Source organism: Ciconia boyciana, chromosome 8, assembly GCF_034638445.1.
Source record: "Ciconia boyciana chromosome 8, ASM3463844v1, whole genome shotgun sequence".
In the NCBI taxonomy this organism is placed as follows: Eukaryota; Metazoa; Chordata; class Aves; order Ciconiiformes; family Ciconiidae; genus Ciconia; species Ciconia boyciana.
Window position 1 is genome coordinate 64,435,691 of NC_132941.1, and position 21,801 is coordinate 64,457,491.

The 21,801-nt window shown below is 39.0% G+C and overlaps 1 protein-coding gene across 3 annotated transcripts in view; it reads left to right on the top strand.

The window, feature by feature from the left end:
* Positions 1 to 21,801, top strand: part of DOCK1 (dedicator of cytokinesis 1) — a 323,303-nt gene that overhangs the window by 273,768 nt on the left and 27,734 nt on the right. For all 3 annotated transcript variants that reach the window (XM_072871685.1, XM_072871686.1, XM_072871687.1), the window contains 9 exons: positions 1,764 to 1,853; positions 4,424 to 4,528; positions 8,189 to 8,330; positions 8,530 to 8,608; positions 8,893 to 8,977; positions 10,633 to 10,719; positions 14,304 to 14,480; positions 15,491 to 15,574; positions 20,588 to 20,725. In XM_072871685.1, coding sequence (XP_072727786.1) covers positions 1,764 to 1,853; positions 4,424 to 4,528; positions 8,189 to 8,330; positions 8,530 to 8,608; positions 8,893 to 8,977; positions 10,633 to 10,719; positions 14,304 to 14,480; positions 15,491 to 15,574; positions 20,588 to 20,725 — 987 coding nt within the window. The remainder of the gene's footprint in view (positions 1 to 1,763; positions 1,854 to 4,423; positions 4,529 to 8,188; positions 8,331 to 8,529; positions 8,609 to 8,892; positions 8,978 to 10,632; positions 10,720 to 14,303; positions 14,481 to 15,490; positions 15,575 to 20,587; positions 20,726 to 21,801) is intronic.

Consider the following 21,801-nt stretch of genomic DNA (forward strand, 5'->3'; position numbering starts at 1 on the left):
CAGCTCCTCATCTCCTCCACCGTCAGCAGCTCCCTGCCTCTTCAGGCGGCTTCTCTCCGTCCCTTCCCTCTCAGTCTGCCCGGACGATCTTTCAGTCCATCCTTGGGTTTGTGGGACAGGTGCCCTCCGCTTGGAAATCGGCTCCTCGTTTCCAGAGAGGGGGAGGAACGGAGAGCAAACCGGTGGGCCCCGAGCCACGTCTTGCTTTAGTGCCATTGGCATGTTACATGTGGGGGAAGGCTTACGGAGTGTTCAGCGTGGCTGGGCTCCAAATTGCCGATTCCTAGGGAAAAAAAAGATATTCTAGGTCCCAGTCTGGTGTTTGTGCCACTAAATCACAGGTAGCTGTGCCCTGCTTGACGACTCGGCCGGTGCTGGCAGCAGTCTCGGTCATACAGACAGCGTATGAATCCTTAATGTTTTACTCTTATTTTTAAATCAACGTCTACAACTAGGGATTTTCCTAAAAGTCTTATTTTTTTCCAAGTTTTCCTGAAATACTAATACACGTGATGTCAACTTGCAGATGAAAAGACAAATAAAATTCACCCAACATTGATTTGGGGCTTTGAGTGGTGGGATTTCGTTTGTGTGTTTTGGGAGGCTTTCGGTTTTCCGGGGGTAAAATATTTCTTATTTCCGCAGTGGGTTAAGGTGGGCGGGACTGGGGGGTCTGTGCGGGATGGATGCAGGAGTCGGTTGTGTGCGTGAAGGTTTCCCCGGGAGCACCGTTCCCCTTCTTGCTCCCCGGCATCCAGCTCCCACCACCTTTGGAAGCTGCGGTGCTTCATCTCAAGCTCTTCGTTCCCCAAGGTGGATGTCTTCATGGAGCGATGGGGAAACGTGTGCCCAGCCCTTTTCCTCAGCCCTCCTTCATCCGACTGCTCTTCGCAGCAGCAGCCGTCTCGGTATTTCACCGGGGCAAGGAACATGTGGCCTGATGCTGAGAGGAGAATTAGGTGGTGTGGACAGGGGATTTAAATTTAAGATGAAGGGTAATACGAACCAAATGGATTTATAACTCGTTCCAAATCTCATTTTTTTAATAAAGTGAGGTCAGCAGTGCCAGCCAAATTTCAGCAGCAGAGGCAGATCATCAGGTTTGATCTTAGATAGCCTGGTGTGCTAATTTAAGCATCTTTTTGGGTTTGAGTGGTTCTTTAGAGTAGGAAAAAAAAGAAAAATACACATTTAAAAACATTCTTGCTGCTCCTCATTAAGATTTTGGCTTCTGAAGAGCTGAAGGATATTGTTAAATTTCTTTGGGTCAGTTGAGACGGCTGCTGAATTTCATGGTTGAAGAACAAAGAGAGGGAAAAGAACCAATGGAAATATAATGAATATTTGTTCAAAGCAATATCTGCAAATTGCCTGTCCTGTCTAATATAGATTATAGATATTAGAGGGAGAGAGAGGTGATAATGAACTATAATCAATCAACAGCATTTATCCAAAGTCCTAGGTTCTGGGTTTCTCTGTGGGCAGGCCTTGTTTACACATTATTGGCTATCTAGTTGGGCTAGCAGGAATCATTTTATTTCGGAAGCAATTTGATCGTTTTACTTGGTTTGCATCAAATAGAGCCATGTGGGTACTGCTGCCACAGCTGTTTGGCACGTCGGATGCACAGTGTTTTCAGGCATGTGACACAATGCGTTTTGTTGTGTTTTATTAAGATTTATTTTATTCCAATGTTGTTGTTTAACCAAGGTATGTAATTCAGGGGGTTTGTTGTTGTTTTGTGATTGTTTTTTTTTCAACAGATGTGGGAAGAGGCCATTGCCTTGGGTAAAGAACTTGCAGAACAGTATGAAAATGAAATGTTTGATTATGAACAACTCAGTGAACTGCTGGTAGGTTTTTTTAATGACATAGTGCAACAATTTTTTCAGAATTTAATTTCTAAGCTTTTAAAATTACATTGAAAATCTCTCTTATGACAGTAAAATGCAGAAATAGATGCCCGCTTTGGCTTTGTTGGACAAATGTTGATTAACTGGCTACCACTGGAGTGCCCGAAAAAGATTGAATTTTATTTTTTTTTTAGCTGAAAGAAAAATATTTCGGTAACGTGAAGCTGATTTATTTGAGGTATAAAAGGAAATTTGGAATTTAAATATAAATGGGAACATGAAAAAATGCCCATTCTCTCTCAAGTGTCTTTCCATATTCACTTTTCTTTTTTTAGGTATGAATAATCCCCAAGCATTCATGTCTAGAGGCAGTTATTTTTGCCCTGACGTTACCCATTCATTATGCCTGCACCATTTTTTTCCTCCTGCTCTTCTCCAAAGAGATAAATGGCAGCTGTCACTGTCCCTCCTAACTTCTCAACCATGTGCACAGGAGCTGGGACTTGATTCCAATTTGGTTCTGAAAATTCTTGACTTTCAGGTTTTTGATACGTTTTACCTCTGCACTCCCCAGCGTACATCGTCCTTAATTTCTGTGAATTGTTTATCTGCTTTATCCCAGTCTGTCAGAGCTGGGCATTAATACGGTGTCATTTCTCCGCTGACACCGACGCTCAGTTTGATGGCTAGGAGCCATCTCCCCAGAAGCATCTCCATCCCCATCTCCCCAGAATCTCCTTTCTTGGGGAGGAAAGAATAAAGGTAAATACCACTCCTCTCAATTTTATGGTTTCTTCACTCCTTTACGTGTTCTTCTTTGCTTTGACCATGGTTCTGTCCTCCAGCTCCCTAGAGCTGAAGTTACATCCCTTTTTGATGGTCCTTCTTTTGTGGCATTTTGACTGTTTTTAGTGAAGGACTGATTGTATTGACTTGCCTGACGAATCTGGAGCCCGCTTTCACGTTGCTTTGTACTGCAGGAGGTAAAAGACGTATACATAGAGCGTTTCTCAGGTGCTGTGGTATGCCAGAAGAGCCTTCCTTGGCCTGCTGCCTGCACCGCTGTCAGCAGGGCTGCGTTCAATACAGAAAATTCTTCATTTCAATATAAAAGGAATCTGGTAATTGTTCCTCGGCTAGAAATGATTCTCCTGTGTCAGATACGATTATTCACCAGTGGGTAGCTACTCTCCAAGTCCCTCATTTTTAGTTTTCCTTCTCCTCTATGCTTGCACATGGGAACATGAACAGCTTTGTCACAGAGGCAACCACTCTTTACTTATCATACCGTGTCCATTTTTGGAGCAGAAGTCTGAATTTGCACTTTGTACATTGTAGCTGATGGCCAATAGTACTGAGTTATGTATTTTTCCCCATTTCTCTTGCATGGTAAATATGTCATTCTTTACATTAAGTGACATAACTCCAGGAGAGGCAGTGGTATAAACCAGGTACGGTGTATCCGCATATGGAAATGGAGTTTCTCCCTCTTCTAATAGGGGAAACCCAAAACTTCCAATTCTCAGGTCAAGCAGCTGAGTTTACCTGCTCTTTATCAGACAGGAGAAACAGGGAGAGATGTCACAAAAATTAGTACCAGCGTGCATTGGGCATTTATCCCTAATAAGGCAAAGATCAAAATTCACACTGCCGTATGAGTCAGGTCTCGTATACCCCATCGGCTTTTCTTATTGCTGCTGCTGAATAGCATTAGCGTATTCCCCCCCACCATAAAATTTAAAAGTTTTTTGTTTCTTTCCGTTCTCCCTATTGTCTCTTTTGTTCAAGCAATATTAAATATTAGGCAAATATTTTGTCATTCACAAATGACAAAATAGTTTTGCTACAGGTGAACTGAGAAATACACGGCAGATCTGGGTCTTTGTAGTCTCCTTGCCATTTAGTGTGACCTGTCATATGGGAGCAGTAATAAACCTCCCCCCAAATCAGAATTCATTCTCTTACAGAAAATAAAAGACTAAAAATAAGTTAATGAACAGATCATCTGAACCTTCACATTTGTTATTATTTTATCATTTGAGATAAAGAAGGATTCCGCTTCGAAAACAGATGGCATCTGACATGCATGTATTTATTCCAAAAGTGATATTTTTCTGCCGTTCCCAACTGCATGCTTTCCATATGCAATTAAGTAGTTGTAAATATGGAAAAGAAGCAGTAGAAGAATGTAGTGAAATGTAGCAGCTGAAAATTGAGAAGTCAGCACTATCGAGATGAGCTGGCTTTAGCGGTACGTGCTTCATCGTTCCAGTGTTTCGGCATCGGCAGTGTCACAACTGGGAATTCAGGCTGCCGTGCAAATTCTTGACCTTCATCAGAATCTCCATAGCAGATAGGCAATAGCGAGGTTCACCAAAATGAGCATAAAAACAATGGCTACAGAGTCTGGTATTTCAAAATACTAGTGTGTATCTGATAGGTGAAGAAAAAGGGGTGAGTGAGGAATGTACATCTTTAAGTTAGAGATATACATAAAAGAGATCTAGATCTTAAGTATAGGGAATCTCCTTAAAGTTTGGTCATTAAAGTTCCTCCTATTTATTTTGCAGAGAAAGCAAGCCCAGTTCTATGAAAACATTGTGAAAGTGATAAGGCCAAAACCAGACTACTTTGCTGTTGGCTACTACGGCCAGGGATTTCCAACATTCATAAGGGTAAGCGTCCACCTTTTTCCACAGACAATAGCAAGGTTTCTTGCTTTGGAAATTTCCCTTGGTTGTGGAGAAAGTACATTATTGCTTGTCAGTGTGTTATTTACAATCTGCCTAACATCAACGGTTGGTTTTTAGGTGTATACAACAAACATTGTTTTTTCCTTTCCAGTTTCCAATATGGAATAGTTGAATTTTAGTAGAGAAGCTTTTTCTTCAAACATATCCAATACTTTATACTTCTTCAGGGTATCACTAAAAATGAAGATATACCACCCAGTTCGTACATCAGGGTAATAACCAGCACCATCTGAAATGGTGACATTTTTCCCTGACAGGTGTGTGTGTATATATATATATGGGTACGGTAGAGAAGCCTTTTGGATGTGACCATGTTTTCATGTGAGTGTCCTTTCCAGCATAGTCACTAAAATGAAGTTGAATATCAGAGATGTGTGTGATACCTTTAAAAGCAATCTTTTATCATTGATTTTCATGAGTCGTGTCAATTTGAAACATGTCACTTGGTTGAAGCTGGTAACATAAGTCCAGTAACATTTTAGATTTTTTGCACTGATACCAGGATTGTTATGGAGTTGAATTAGTGGCTAAAGGAGGGTGAGGATTTAACACATCTGAATTGCATCTGTATCATGATTCTCTGGCACTTGCCAGTCAGTGACATGGAAATAACACGTTAGCTATTTAGCTGCTCTGCTGCTCGTATCTATCTAAAGAGCTGAGGATTTTCGATTTGGAAAGAGACTCTCTCCAAACCCCTGTGGAAGAGTTAGAGTAGATTAAGGCAGTTCAAGAGACAGAAGAATAAGATTATTCTTAGTATTCTCAGATTATTCTCTGAGTCCAGGAGACTCAGAGAGATTTAGTCTCAGGCCAGGGGCTGGTAGTAGGTTTTCTCCTGGAAACACGCATGTCGGAGATGAGTTCCTGGTTGTAACTGAGTAATTCCATGTTAACTCTCTCAGATTATGCCATAATAAATACCAGGAGCAAGCCCAAGCCTATGCTGAAGCCCAGCTCACTGGATAAATCCAGTGAATGCTGATTAAGCTGGCTTTGTCAGGTTAGTTGTAGTTGGCTGGTCTTTCAGGGTGTATTAAAATGAAGTAGGGAAAGGCTTTAAAAAATCCCAAGAAATAAAACTCTTACGTAATCAGGTGTTCATTTGGAAAAAGCCTCCTTTTCCACCAACTAACTAGAGCCCATGTGAAGAAACTGAAATTCTTGAATCATCCCAAGAAGCAGCAAACGCGTGTGGCTTTTCATACACCCTGGGATGCTGTACTGCAGGCATTCTTGTACCACTTATCCCCCCTGAGAAGTGCAACAAATTATCAGGTCTTTGCAGCTGAAAGGAATAAAGCTGACCCCAGGCAGTTCCTGCCAGGCTGAGAGTGAATTTTGCAGCATGCATTGCGTGCAGACCATCAAACCAAAACTGGGAGATGAGCTCTCGTACCTTAGCCCACTGCTTGGTCGCCACGTTATGGCTGGGCAGCTCATGCCAAAGAGGCTCTGAGCGTGCGGGAAGGTGGCAGGATCGTCGGTACCCAGCGCTGCCCCAAAGCTTATGAAATGCAATTCTGCACACTGGCAAAGCCATATGTTAGTAGCAGACGCAAAGGCATGATGGTGCACAAGCTACCGTCTTTATCAAAAGACCAACTCTAAAGAGATGCGATGCAAAAAACCTGAGAATTATTGTGGTGTTTGAAAGACATGTAGAGTAATGTACATGCAACAGCTTTTATCAAACATCAAACAGCAAAAAATGTTTGTGGTACATTCAGTAAAAAAGCCTTAATAAGATTTTTGTAAAATGTTTATTAGTAATTTCTTAAGTTTCACCAGGCAAAAGATATTTAATATCCAGTAAGAAGGAGTCACTGTTAAGATTGACCAACCCATTTCTCTAGAAAATGATTGAATTAATATTTTATGATACTCCTATAGGGAAGACTTGCACTATCAGGAACCTTCAGAACGATGAATGTACGATAAAGTCACTGATCACTTTGCAAAAGGGACTGTGGCTATGAGTCACGGTGAAATTTTATTACACGTACAGCCGCTCTCAACAGAATGCACGTTATCCTCTAGAAACATCGGGAATATCCAGTGATCCAGAGCTGCTAAGCAGAGAGGGGTTGCACGGGGATCACAGCGGGCACGACGACCTGTCTTGACCGAGTGCATGGAGTGGTCGTGGGCGGTTTGTCTCAGCCTCGAACTCAACCACGTATTTGCATACAAAAAATGCAGAGAACACAACGTAATTTTCCCGTTGAAGCGCTGTGTTATACTGTATAGTCAAAGGGATACAGTGCAGCATAGGGTTAATCTGCTGTGTTAATGCTGAACTGCTTTTTGGCTTCACAACTGAATGCATTTCTTGTAAGTGCAGGAAAACACTTACCATGCTTTACAAAAGCCTCCTGGGTTGGTCAGTTTGTAATAAATGAGCAATAAAACCTCTGAAAATTTGGCTATCAAGTGCCTGAAAAGGTGGTTGAGAAGATCCTTAATACAAGCTTTTGTGATTGAGAAGATCCTTAATACAACCTTTTTTCTTGTATTCTAATTTTTCCTGTGAATTTCAGGTATATATACATGAATTACAGGTATATATATGCTTCTTAGGCATCTGCCCTTTTTTCTTTTTTTTTTCCCCCAAACAGAGAGTATTCTTTCATCTACTGTGCATTTCAGAAGGCACCATTGCAGAACTAAACCCAACTGGGCAAATGTAAATTATTCCAGTCTTCTACCCCTAGTGATAACACCAAGTGTTCATTTTGAGATGAGTGATGAGGTCAAGCATATTCAGATGCAAGTGTTATGTTCATATCAAAACTTACTTTAATATGTTTGATCAGTTAAAAATACGCAAGTCGCCTTTTACATTTTTTCTTTAGAATTTAATGTGCTTGTTCAGTACATAAATGGACTGTATAAAATATATCTTCATTTTCTTTATTGTTAAAAGAAGAAACCCATACTTAGAAGTACAACATACTTAATTTAAAAGTTATGCTGTGTGCAGACAACTGTACAATGGCAAAAATCTAATAGTCTAATGTGAAGTCTGGGGTGCATCAGTCTTTCTAAAAGAGTCGGTATCTTTGGACCTTCCTCTTAAAATTGGCACCGTTTTCTCTTTATACTTTTTTCTGCTACTCTTGCTTGCTGACCTCAATGCCTTTTAATAAATGTTTGTGTCTAAAAAGCCTAATTCTGTTTATTTGCATCCATTCCACTGTTAGCTGTGGAAGATGGATGAGAGGAATTACAGAGGGAGATCTTGGATTTGGTAGAGGACATAATTTGTCTTAATACATTTTTAATGGGCACCTGTTTTATAGGTCCTTGATACCATGTATTTAGAGCGCGTTGAATTTAGTGTGGTTTGTACGTATGCCTAAAGGTAAGCGTGTGCTTAATGATCGCAGTACTGAATTGGACGTAAGGAAATCCATTTGTGCTTCATCGAATTGGCATAAAATATTTGTAAACTATTGATTATATCATAGTGTGAGGAATGTAAAATATCTCACTTAACAGCATTGGAGTCAACGCTTCTGCCATCCCAGTTCATTACTGAGGATACTGGTATTAGGATTTCACCTCTCAATTTGTTTCCAGAACAAAGTCTTCATTTACCGGGGAAAGGAGTACGAACGCCGCGAAGACTTCGAAGCAAGGTTATTGACTCAGTTTCCCAACGCAGAAAAAATGAAAACGACGTCTCCACCAGGCGATGACATTAAGAACTCCTCCGGCCAGTGTATCCTTAGGTTGTGCAGCGGCTCTGCAGCCGCAGAAATCGAGGATTTATGGCCAACGTGAGCAGGAGACTGTTGCACTTGTGCCTTTATAGGTGTAACACATTAATTTTGTTGTTCTGTCCTTTCTTCACGTTCCTGTTGAGCTGCCTGTTCTGTGTGATTGAAATTCGCTTTTCAGTTCTTAACCCCTGAATTCAGATATTCAGTGCTTTACTGTAAAGCCCAAACTGGATTTACCGTCTAAATTTCACAGGCCAGTGTCAGAACAAATCGTGAGGTGAGTTTGGAGTGGTTTTGTGATTTTTATCAGTCTCCTTTACAACGCTTAAATTAGTTCTTGTTGTTGTATAACAAATCTGTATGCAGCCAAGGAGGGTAGTAATTGTGGGGACATTTCATGGGTATTCTTAATATTAGCAGAGATTCCATCCAACCCACTGGAAAACAGTGATCCCATAAGCATTTTATATTTATGCATAAACTTTTTTCTAGTACTAGAGTTTAGCAGCAATTCCTAAATAGATAGTATTTGATTTTGATTGTGCTTTTCCTTTTTTTCAGTTTCTATAGGGTGAATGAAGTCCAACGGTTTGAGTATTCACGCCCTGTTCGAAAAGGAGAGAAAAACCCAGACAATGAATTTGCGGTAAAAAAAAAAAAGAAAATAGAAAAAAGAGAAAACTTTGGGGGTTTCCTTCTTTATTCCCCTTCATTTTGAGAATCTGAACCATTCTTTATATTTTGGTTGTTGAAAAATAAATTCTAGGTTTAAATGTGATTATTTTTCATAGAAATTCAGTGAAACCAATTTATTGTGTTCTGTTTTATACCAATAGAAAAAATGGACAAAGCTGTATTTATTCTGTTAAAAACCAGCTGTTTTGAGAAAGAAGTTTAAAATGGCTGTACCTGAACAGATAGATGTCTCTTGCCAAAACTTGTCTTGCCGTGAAGAGTCTAGTCAGGCATCTAAAAATCTTTTTGCAGTAATACCTTTTTCTTTTTCTTTTTTTTTTTTTTTTTTAACTAAACAATATGTTTCATCTAATGGTCAATAAAACTCCCTCTGAGCATAGCTTGTATTCATCAAAGCGTTTACAACAGGTTACATGAAGTTGATTGCCTTTTTTTTTTATAGACGCCATTTTATTCACAGGGGTTCTCATGGGCGCAGTTAGTAGTAAAGTAGTAGTAGTAATTAAAGTAATAAATTAACGCATCATTTCTTGAGCAAAGAACTTGGTTTTCTGTGTAGTAGCAGGCTCTAATCTAATCAGTGTGCCAATAAATGCTGAGTATTTGGTTTCCTACAGCTAAGACTAGGTATTCATTCAGAGACTCCTTTAGTGTCTTTGCCTTCTCGTGGTGGCTATTATATCAAAAATTGCTAATTTGCTAATCTACGTGGGTTTAGCTGAGGAGGTAGGAAACTCTCTTTTTCTAAAACCATAATGCTAGATTGTGCTACAGTTTACAATATGTTTTGAGTACGGATACATTTAGGTATACCTAAATCACTTTGAAAGCTCTTCTGTTAATGGAGGATGGAATCAACGATTCTGTTTTTAAAAAGCCTCACAATAAATGAGATGAACTACCAGTATATACCAGTTCTAACAAAATCAGATCAAGAGATGTCTTTGACATCGGTTGTGAACCGAATACACACGTGTGAAGGAAGAGATGTTAAATCACGTATCCTTAAATTCAAAGCAGTGAGGAGAGGTTACAGCGAAGCCATTGCAGTTTACAGCTCAGATGAGGACACAGGATCTGTGGATCCAACACAGGATCACAAACTCAGGTCAGGACCTGCAGGTCAGGATGGGACCTTGGGTCCAAGCTCCGGGGTCGGACCCGGCTGCTCAGGGCTTTCCCCCAGCCGTGGTCGTGAAAGCCCTGAGGATGGGGACGGCACAGCCTCCCCCGGGAGCGGTCCCTCGGCTCCTCTGCCTTCCTGGGGCAGAAGCTTTCCCTGTATCAAGGTGTTATGGTTTTGTGGAGGATGATCCTTGAAAGCTCTAGAAGTTACGTGGGAAAAATGACAGTCCAGTAAAACAGGAGGATCTTTTACCCAGCGTTCTCCTTTGGTAAGAGAGCAGTTGTTCTCTACTAAATCATGTATCGGATTTAAACCGGCGCCGCTCCATCATCTCCCCAGGCAGATTCCATTTGAAATTTCCCCCTGGCTTCGTAATGTCTGTCGTACTGCGGTTCCTTTTCCTGGTGATAATGTTTTAAGGCTTTGCTTAAGATAAAAGCTATCAATCTGATAACGGGATGTTTGTGTTGTATTTGCAGAATATGTGGATTGAGAGAACCATCTATGTGACAGCGTATAAATTACCTGGGATTCTGAGGTGGTTTGAAGTCAAATCAGTTTTCATGGTAAGATCAATTTGGCTTTATTGAGTTTGCATAAAAGAATGGGGCTCTTGTACAGCCAGGGAGCATTTATATTTCTGCATGACTGTGCTTCAGTTCTGTGAACAAGCAATCAATGTGGCTATATCTGGCAGCCTAAGACAAGGGAACTTGCATGCTGAGGATGCTGATTATTGACTGAGGGTGACTCAAGTAATGCTTTTCCACTCCTGAGAGAAGGAAATGCGGGCTGACTCTGCTAGGTCTTTAGGGCAAGGTCCGATCAAGTGCTTGAAGTACTTTTCTAAAGTACTTCTGGCTTTCAGCAGGTGAGCCGTGACAGCCTGTGGCGTAAGCCGTGTGCCTAACGTGAAGAGGGACCTGAGGTGGTGTAGGGGAGCCCTGCTACATCGCAATGAAACTAGTCTGAATTTTGGAAAAGGGGATTTGGGTATTTTGATTGTAATTGATTCAAAAGCTACCATAAATCGGATGCGTTGTATGTGTCTGCATCTCTTCTCTACTTATCATTTGTGATTAAAGATTGTTTTTGTTTCTTCTCCACAGTTAGCTAAAATATACCCTAGCAACCTCACAGAGTACGTCCAAATTACGCATTTCTCTGTTCTACCATTTAGACTGTTTAGATAAGACATATCCATTAAATGCCTTTAAGAATAAATTATTCTTACGCAGCTGTAATTTTTAAGTAGCAATAAAAACATTGTTACTGCAGTTTTTAAATCTCTCTTGCGAGGCTTATTTTTAAAGGAAAAGAACAATTTGCATATGATTAATTAAAACCTTTTTCATTGCTCCATTGAGGTTATGTTGGACAGTTGTATTTAGATGAACAGAAGTAATGCAGAAAATTACTACGGTATCTATAGTAACAGAATATGAATGTGATGTTTGACAGTAATAGGCAGCTGAATAAAACACATTGAATTTTTAATGAATTTTGTATTTTCAATATAATCCTGATAGAGAAGATTGTATTTATCTTCATGATTGCAAAAAGCGTTGTTTATAAAGGCTGGCAAATCTGATGAAAATCTCTTTTCCTTACGAGTTAAGAGCACAGCCTGACAGGCTGCTTTATGCCGGCAATTTGTATACACGCACCTTGAACGCTATGCTTGTCATCGGAATGTGCATAAATCCTGCGAGAGTGCTTGCTATAAGCTTTTTGTAAGTAAGGATTATATTAGTCGCATAGCTGAAAAACGATACCAGAATGGAACTTAATAATATGTGGGAAGATGGCAACGGATAACTTTTGACCCAGCTCTAGCATAGTTACTACAAAATGGGTATTGACTTTCTTCAATGTTCCTGGCAGCTAAAATGCTGGCAGCACGATCACTAGGTTTACATCCCTGTAATGCTAAATTTTGATTATGGATACAGATATTATTGATGTTTTACTAAACGCGATGAATTCAAGTAGCTTTGCACATTTCATATTTTACTGCTGGAACTAGAATACCTTTAAAGGAAGAGGTGAGATCATATCAAATCAGTGCTGAGAGAGAACTGAGTAATTTAATAAATGCGGTGTATTATGTTACATAACCCATAGGAACATGCATAATTTCCTTAAATCTATTTGCTTTTTAAATTCCTTCTGAGTACTTTTACCTAAACCTTTTCAATCTGTTCATTATCTGCAAGGAATTTGTTGTACACATTCATTATTCTGTATCTGATTTGTTTTAGCTGGACACGAGTAGTTGTAGGGGGAAAATTTGCTGAGGCCAGCCAGTGAATTAGAAACTGGTTTTTGAATTATACTTGGTTTTAAAAAGTGCAAATACTAATCTTTATTTTGTTTTGATGTTTAAATTTTTAGTATTGCACATCTATCAGGAGTATATCATTTCTGTTTGCCATGAATAGATTGTGTAGTGTCCAGAGTTAGCAAGCTACTTGGAACAAGGCTCATAATTGACAAGTACAGATATTTTTAATAAATAGCTTTCAGTCAGGTCCAAAGCACAGTTTATAGTAGTAGGATGGGAACTGCAGTCCTCCATCTGCTTTTAAAAAACTAGAGGGAGGATTATAAGAGTAGTAAAAGAAAGGAGAACGAGAAAGAAAGCCATGATTGCTGATACAGAAAAGTCAAAAAAGATGTCTGTCAGCTCAATGAGTGCTAATTTCTGGAGATATTCAAGAGCTTTAAAAGCAATGGTTCATCAACAAATTATTGCATAGTTGTAAGCCCATTAATACAAATAACAGAATCCTAAATTTGGCAGACGATGTTTGCAACAGCTCATGCCGAATCAGCCGTTGAATACGGTCGTACTTTCCCTCTCCAAACTTCACTCGTAGCACAGTCAGCTCTCGGCGGCAGTCGTCGTCTGTCCGTCCGAGCCCGGTCTGCTCCGCAGCCGCAGCAGAAACAGCGGCCTTGTTACCTGCCTTCCAGGGCAATCCACCAGGCAGACTTTTTAAAATGCTAATTAAAACATCCTTGCTGTAATCAGATGGCAGGTGTAAGAGTAACAACTAAAGAGATTTGATTATAAGTGGTTCTCAGAAACATGGTAAGCAACTGATAGCCAGGTAGAAGTGCTGCTTTGTTTATGTAGCATTTATGTAAATTAGGGTGTAATCAAATATACACTTGCATTTTCCTCACAGGCCTCAATTAACCTTCCTTTTCTATTCCTACCACATCATTTTTTAATGTAAGTAGGCTATGGCTTAAGTCTTTCAGTGAGGACTGTCTACACTGTGGGTTGCTGCAAGTTAGTAATTTTTAGCCCATTCACTAATTGTACATATTTTAGCAACACTGTAAATATTTTAATGCTGTTTTTTTCAATATGAGCACCTGTCATTCTGAAAGACACAGTATCTGGTCATAAATAATAGTTGGAGATGAGTCAATTAAAATAAAGCAAGTTTTACACAGTATAAGAGCTAATTCACCCCATGAAGACATCTGAGGAGCTCTCTTCATTGAAGTCCAGGCTATGTGAGGAAGCAAATTTCTTCCTTCAGTTATCAACATTCAGATGAAGAAAATGTGACCTCCTGGGAAAAAGTACAGCAGATAACTTAGAAATCATCTCTCCAACATATTAAACTCCATTTCCTTGGAAATACACCAAAATAATCACTGCAAAAATATCTTCTTGATTTTTGAGCTGCTTAGGATTACATTTTCCATCAGAAAATCCACATTAAGTTATCATTTCTTTCTTACTGTTACATTAAGCTGGATCTTCTTTGTACTGCTAAAACTCACGGACTCGTAATCTCTGATGTTCTCCATAATCCTCCAAAAACCTCACGTGATTCCTGTCAGAGCCTTTCTAAATGTTGTGCTGTTGTGCTGAGATGTAATCCGTCCTACAGCAGTGAAATGCATTTACCTTTCTCCCCTGATAATTGATTATCGTATCGGTTACCGCAGTATAGCGATACCAAATATTGAAATGCCTGAAACCACCCTTTCTGTTAATTATTGGTTAAAATGTCTTTTGTTCTGAAATTCCTGACAGGTTTCTAATTGTGGTGGTTTGGTGGACAGCTAGTTCTGTGGCAGGTTGAAGACTCTGCTCCTTGATTAAAACCTCCTTTTCTTTTTATTTTAGGTTGAAATCAGTCCACTGGAAAATGCAATAGAAACCATGCAGCTAACAAATGATAAGATCAATAATATGGTTCAACAGCATTTAAATGATCCAAATCTACCCATTAACCCTCTCTCGATGCTACTTAACGGCATTGTGGATCCTGCAGTCATGGGAGGGTTCACAAACTATGAGAAGGTAACGTCGCCGTTATCTGCAGTGCTTCACCTCTTGAGCCTGGACTCTCCGGCAGTGCCGCAGGACACGTGTGTGTGTATTTGCATATAAACACTACCCGAGTGTCCCCTCATACGTGCTTTGTAGAACGTTGCTTAAAAACTTCCCTTTTTTGATGTCTTTCCGATATTTATGGATACGTTTTTGCCTTTCTACGTTTGAAGTAAGAGTTGGTATGTTTAGCAGCAAGAGTCCGTACGTAGGGACGTGGCGGGCAGTTGCTTGCTGGAGTTAGGCACTGAGACTGGTGGCATTTCCCGCGTGTGCTCTCATGTGCTTGGACATCGGAACTTCAGTGACCAAAGGAACCGATTGCAATTCTCTGCTTTCAAATGCACGAGCTTTTAAAGGATTCATCAAATGGTAGAGACTTCTGGGATACCAGTCAGTTGCAAATATGTCTAAATAATCGTAACTGCACGTTTACAGCATTAGCTTTTAAAGTTATACGGGATAAGATACTAACATTGAGAAACTATGAACGCTGTGTCTATTATTTATTTCGTGAATATTAACCATATTACGCTAGCATACGCAAGCTGTATCTTGTATTTTCTAACATAAATGGCGAAGGTGGATGCTGACTGGCATGTCACTGTGTCCATCCGTTTATGTCCTTCTGTAACTCACCCATTTCATCTGCTAAAATTCCTTCTGCCCTGGGAGCTGCTAGAAAGGCGCTTCAGAGATGTGCCAAGCAGAAGCCCTCTGCAGGGTTGCCCATGAGGTTTGGTCTTCCTCACCATATGCTCATCTGGCCACTTTGCTGCTCACAAAAGATTGATGCCTTAATCTTAAGACGTTGGAAAATTCTGTATCTCTTGCCTAGATTTTCACTTTGTATTTGTAGCTATTACTGCTGTTTTGCAGAACTTTGGGGTTGATTCAGTGATCTTTGCTCTAGGTAATTCTTCCGTGGTAGATGTGGATTCATTTTCTGAAGTAACTGCTCATTTCTCTCTCTTGACTAGGCTTTTTTTACTGAAAAATATATGCACGAGCATCCAGAAGATCATGACAAGATTGAAAAACTAAAGGATCTGATCGCTTGGCAGGTAAAAAATTTTAAGTCAGGTTGGTTGGGGCCAACTGCTGCACAAAGACAGTTTAGTGTCACTTTTGAGAAAATTCAGACAATAAACTGTTCACCCTGTGTACATTTCTTTGGCATTTGAAACTGTCTTGGAACTTGAGCTAAAGTTCATCTTTTCAAATCTGACATCATTTGATAAACCCGCAAGGAACAAACATGATCAACCTCTTTTTTTCCTTTCTTTTTGTTCTTCTTGGCAACCGTAATACAATGAAAATATCTCATCTGTATCAAATGAGAAAATATTTTTAATAATGTTGGTTAGTATTATTGGCAGTTTTGTTTTGCATTTTAATTTTTTAAGGCTGATTTCAGAAATTCTTCTCGGACAGTAAGATGACATGCTTAACCCTGAATCCCTCCTCCTACTTGCATGGACTGGGACGGTATTTCTTCCCATATTCACTTCTTTCTTCAAACAACATAGTTTCCATTTATTAAACTTCCTATGTATACTTACAGTACCTTTTAACACAGAATATTAAATGAGAGAGCTGCAAAAAATTAACTTGCATGCAAAATATTTAGTAAATTCATCGTTGTGAAACCTTTGCTTCATTTGCTGTATAACTTAACGCGGTACAAAAACATTATCGATTCATAAAGCATGTGAAATTACCCGGTATTTTTGTGTTGACATATTAGAGCAGAAATCATTTAAATGGCAGATCACACGGGTAATATTTCCTGAACCGGGAATGGAAGCCAGGTTTCCAGCCCAGTGCCCGAGACAAAGCAGGGACCCCCTCTTGCATGAAGAACTGTGTTTACATGTACCAAGAATATTTTTCAGGGCTAACAAGAAACAATTCCAATTTTCTTTCATAGTCCTATATTAGACATTTTCCAGTGGTCTCAGGATAATTTTATAATAACTAAAAAAATATCAGTACGATGGGAAGTGTTTTTCCCCTAGAAGAAGAAAGTGCATCATTGTCTTTTTATATTCAATTTTGTCTCTATAATAAAGGGAATAATTTACATTTCTATAGGTTTCAATCTTAAAGGTAGTAGAACCAAAGATACAGAATTCAAAAAAAATAAAGTCCTCTGAAGACCTTAAAACTATCACTGCATAAAAACTCGATTGGTCTGCAAAAAAAATATGTATTTATTTATTTATTTTCTTGTGAGCTTTTACAGAAGATTAGATTTTAGGAGCTTTAAGTTTTTATAGAGGAAAATAATTTGATCCCAGAAGACTAACTTCATGTCAGCTCTCTGTCTTTGCCTCTGATAGCGATACTTCAAATGAATTACAAACACACTTTTCCTCGGCAAAGATTCACTTTGGTGACACTTGTATATTAAAATAATATTACTGTTTGAAAATATGTATGGCAGCTAATCACATTGTAGTTTAATTATTCAGTGGTTTTAAATACATAATTTCCCATCAGTATTGTAGTTTGGAAGCAATAGGAACCAGAAAAACAGAGAAGAGGGATCAAAAACTATTTTTCTATCTGAAAATTCTTTTCACTGAAAGGTCTAGCCATTTCATGGTGGAAATCAGTGCTTTTAAATTACCTTCAGCATTTGATATACATTTAGTGTATCCTAAGACTTAAACCTCCTCTCGAATCATTTCCGTTTTCAGCACACTGGCGGCATGAGTAGAGGGGAGCGGGGTGGGGAGCTGATGCCGAATATCGGCCGGTGTCAGGAGAGGGAGTTGTTATGGAAACTTTCCGAAGTGAGGCAGTGGTCTGAATTCATCATGGGCTTGACAGTGATTGAAAGCAAAAATGAGTTTTCATTTTTCAATAATGTGGGGCTTGGATTTTTGTAATCACACGGAGATTTTCTTTATGCTGTATAAATCAATCTGGATATATGAAATAGTAGCCTGACAATCATATTATCAGCTGACGAGTTAAATTTAATTTTTTTTCTATCCCCTTACCTTACCTTTTTCTCCCTTGTGCTATGGAATTCATCGTCTTCAGAATATTATCCTTTTATAATTCCTGTGAACTTTAAGTATATGGTTTTTTCTGTCTAATTTTTTCAGATAAATATCATTAGTAAAGCAATGTCCATTTTTGTCCATCTTAGTGCTTTTTCAACTTAGAAAAAATGTTTCCATGCAACTACATCATTTCAAGCTGATCTTTTATTTTAACATGAAGATAATGAAATGATTGATTGAAATGATGGTAATGAAATGAATGATTGATGACATTAGTCACTCTGCGTTTAGCTAATGTATTTACAGCATACCAAAACCAGTATGTCACGTAAAAATCTTGTGCTACTTCTACACAGCTGAAAGAATTCTAGCCTACAAAACTAAGTTTTTACAATCATACTTTATGATACCATTATTATGAAAGATTTTCTTTTAAGATTTAAGATTTTATATTACTTTTAATAATACAAATGTGTGTAGTTTTTTCATTCTTTTCAGCCAAGCAGATCGAGATCATTCAAAAAAAAAAGAAAAAAAATCAGGGAATAATTTTGAGTTGCAGTGGAACTATAAAATTTTAAAATCAACAAAGCTTAGAGTTACGGAATAAGCGCTATCTTGAGTTGATTTCCTTTCTCATTCAGCTCATTTGTTTCTAGTTGAGCTACTTACTTTTTCATTCACCTCTCCAAAGGTGAGGGCACCCTGTAGGGTCTTTTGCCATAAGCAAACCCACCCATTGCTGCAAAGCCAAATGAATTGGCTATATCGTGAATGTGGCAAAATTCTACCTCTGTCTCTGCATCCAACAAAGATTCATACAGGTTTAAAATTCAGTGTCACTCGTCACCAGATTTCCCTGTGTCAATGTCTGGAAAGCAGATGTAGGAAGAATTTTGAAGTTAGTAGGAGGTGAAGCAGAAATGGTAAAACAGTCCGAAGGGACTTTCTTTTTGTACTTGATAAATGTTTAAAGGATTAAGTGGTCTTGGACAGGAAGACCAAGTATCCTGACTCAGAAATCTCACAGAAGTTCTGTAGCAGAGCCACTGGAAGTTTATTAAATTCAGCTTCTGTTAAGGAATAACAAGCCTTTTCTTCTTCTGTGGTTTCTGGTCTTCTTTCATTGCCTTATAGTTGGTGCCTCCTCTTGCCTGTTCCTCCATCTCTTGACTCAAGAGTTCCTGTACCAGGAGGCCACCAGCCTTTAGGTGCTCATGTTCTCCCAACCCAACCCAACCCAACCCAACCCAACCCAACCCAACTCAACCCAACCCATGCTCACTCCAGCAGACCTGGCCATCAACCCTCCTATTCTTTTGCTTCTCCAAGTGCCAGGAGCTCTCCACGGCTGGCTGTATACACCTGGTGTACACCAACAGTGAAGCCCTCCTTAGCACCTTCAATTTGGGGCACAGTAGGAAGCACCTCCATTTTTTTTTTCCTGACTGGGACATTTCCCTACAAAAAATGTCATTTACTTCATATTGCTTGATTTTCTAAATTGGAGATGGCTGATCCCTAGGACAGGCTCATTAGTGCATTTTCTGCTTGTAAAAATTGTCTCAGAGCTGACCCCACCTGTACTTCATCTTGGTAATTTGATTTTTTTAAAAAGAATCCATTTAAAAAGTCAGCAGGTTCTTTTAAATAAATGAGCCAAGTGACCACTTATCCTTGCAAAATAGGAGGGTCACTGTGTGGCCTAATAATTATGAAAATTGGGAAATTAATTTACTTATTCAGAGCAGGGAAATTTTCTGATTTTAATGTTTAATTTTTCTAGAGTGCAAATCCATATGGCTATAAATAGAAGTGGCTACAGTAAAAAAATTTGGCATTATTCTTACTTATCTTTCTAGTCTTTTAGGACAAGAAACTGTGTCCATTTAAGTAGTGCCAAATCACAGAGAATCAACTTGATAAGATTTCTTGAGTTTGTTCATCTGTAATTCATCTGTGTATTTATTATTCTCCTTACTAATAAAGCTACTCCTTCTGATTGCTGCTCAGTCTTATTAGAAAAATCTGTTTTTAATCAGTATTATGATTTAATTATGAATTATTAAGAAGAAGCCTCTTAGCTTGATTGCTGCAGAGAATATCTAAGTTAGAATCAGAGCACTGTGTGGGCTGAAACGGACCTTGAAGAGGAAATATTTTTCTTAAGCTGGAGGTAGAAAACTCTAATGGTATGTCTGGATAGCTGTGGGAATGAAAATGTCTCTCTTAAAACATTTTAAAAGGTCAGCTACACCTCCACACTGTGAACTAATTATATAATCCTGTGTTGGCATGGATATTTTGTGACAGAAGCCTTGAAGATAAATGATTATTTTCAGTTAAAAAAGAGAATTAATTTAATTTTTTTATCTTCTGTTTTGTTCCCAAAGAAAATAAAATAATTTTTCTAAGGAGAAATGTATAGTATATAAAACTATATGTTTTATTAATAAATATTGCTCTGCAATATATACGTGTCCAAGGATGTAGCTCATTTGCAGTTTTAGAAATAGCATTTATTAAAGAAAACTTACAAGCATTTTCTCCTTCAAGGTTTTATTCTCATGAAACTGGGAAAGGACTGATATTAATAACCCGGCGTGAGAGTCGTCATTCATCAGTTTGCCATTTTCAAGTACAGCATGCATGGGGGCCTGTGAATATAACATCACAGCAATATTTGTGCTGTCTGATAAATTCAGTATACAATTACTGGGCAGAACTATGGGTGTATTAATTTTAAAGGACTTTGGTTAACAGAGAGAAAAGGAAATCATGTATAACAGATTTTTAGATCTTTTTTTACTATGTTGTACTTCATATACAATGAATGATGATGATGATGATGATTGTTGTTATTGTGGTGGTTGTTATTATTGTTGTTGTTGTTGTTGTTGTTGTTGTTGTTGTTGTTGTTGTTGTTGTTGTTGTTATTATTATTATTATTATTATTATTCCATGAGATCTTTCACTCCTCTTGCAACATATGTGGGAGCCTTGCCCTAACCCTTCGCTTAGAAAGGCCTGGGCAGACTGAAGCAGCATAACTCTGCTTTCCAGATCCCGTTTCTGGCGGAAGGCATCCGGATTCACGGGGAGAAGGTGACGGAGGCGCTGCGGCCATTCCACGAGCGGATGGAGGCTTGCTTCAGGCAGCTGAAAGACAAAGTGGAAAAACAGTACGGGGTCCGCGCTGTCGTAAGTTACCTGCTAACTTTATGTTTCCTAAGTACATGAAATTTCTTTAAATTACGGGCAACTGTGTATTTCTGTATTATAATTCCCACTGACTAAAAAAGCAATGTTGATGCAGCATTGCCTGGTTGTTCTCAGTGGTCATCAAAGTATTAAATACTGAGCAGATGCTATAAAAGATGTTCAGAAAGCCTTGGCACTTTCATTTTCTAGCAGGGGAACGATTTCTAAATTGCCTGAATCTGTTCCTTGAAAGTCAAGGTAATTCTTCAATATTCAATTTTTAAGGAATTGGGTTTTAAAAGAAAAAAAAAAGCCACTATAGCATGATTTTTCTCGAGCTGAATGTCACCTTTCCATAGATGTTATTCCTTTCGAGATGCAGGGGCTGTGCTGCTCTACAGTAGCGTGCAGCCGGACGTACCCTGGTACCACCCTAAATGTCGGCAGGCAATAAAAAGATAGCTGCTACTTCATGAGATTTAGTAGTGCTGGAGTTCATGCTTTTCTCATTCCAACAAGCTATTTTCAGTTGCTGCTTCATCTTGAAGGCACAGCCAAGAATTTGGTGGAGTTTCCAGTGGGGTTTTGTTCTGCTCTTAATTTGAGTGTTACCCACTGGGGAGGAAGGCCAAAAGCCAGCATACAGCTTCGTAATTCAGAATATAATTGATAATTCAGTCAAAAGCCACGTAGATTGGGTGCTATTACATGATCGGTTTTTAAAATTATTTAAAAACCCGAGATGCAAGTGATTAGAGTTGCCGTAGGACTGACTATGTGGAGCTGATGTCCTAATAATATATTGAAGGCTGCCAGGGTGAGCTTTATGTGTCTACCGGTAGTCCTGACAGCGGTGTTGTAAACATGCTATAAGTTTTAGGTTTATTTGTGAAACGACAGTAGTACGTGAAACTTGCATATGCAGTGCACATCTTCTCACTGCTCCAGAAAATGAAGCACATGTATTTACCAGAAAAGACCCATATGTCCTCTAACGCATGCGCTGCCGAGACGACCTGGCACGCAGTCGGCTCCTCTGGCCGAGGCGGGGGGCACCCCACGCACCCCGCTCCCCG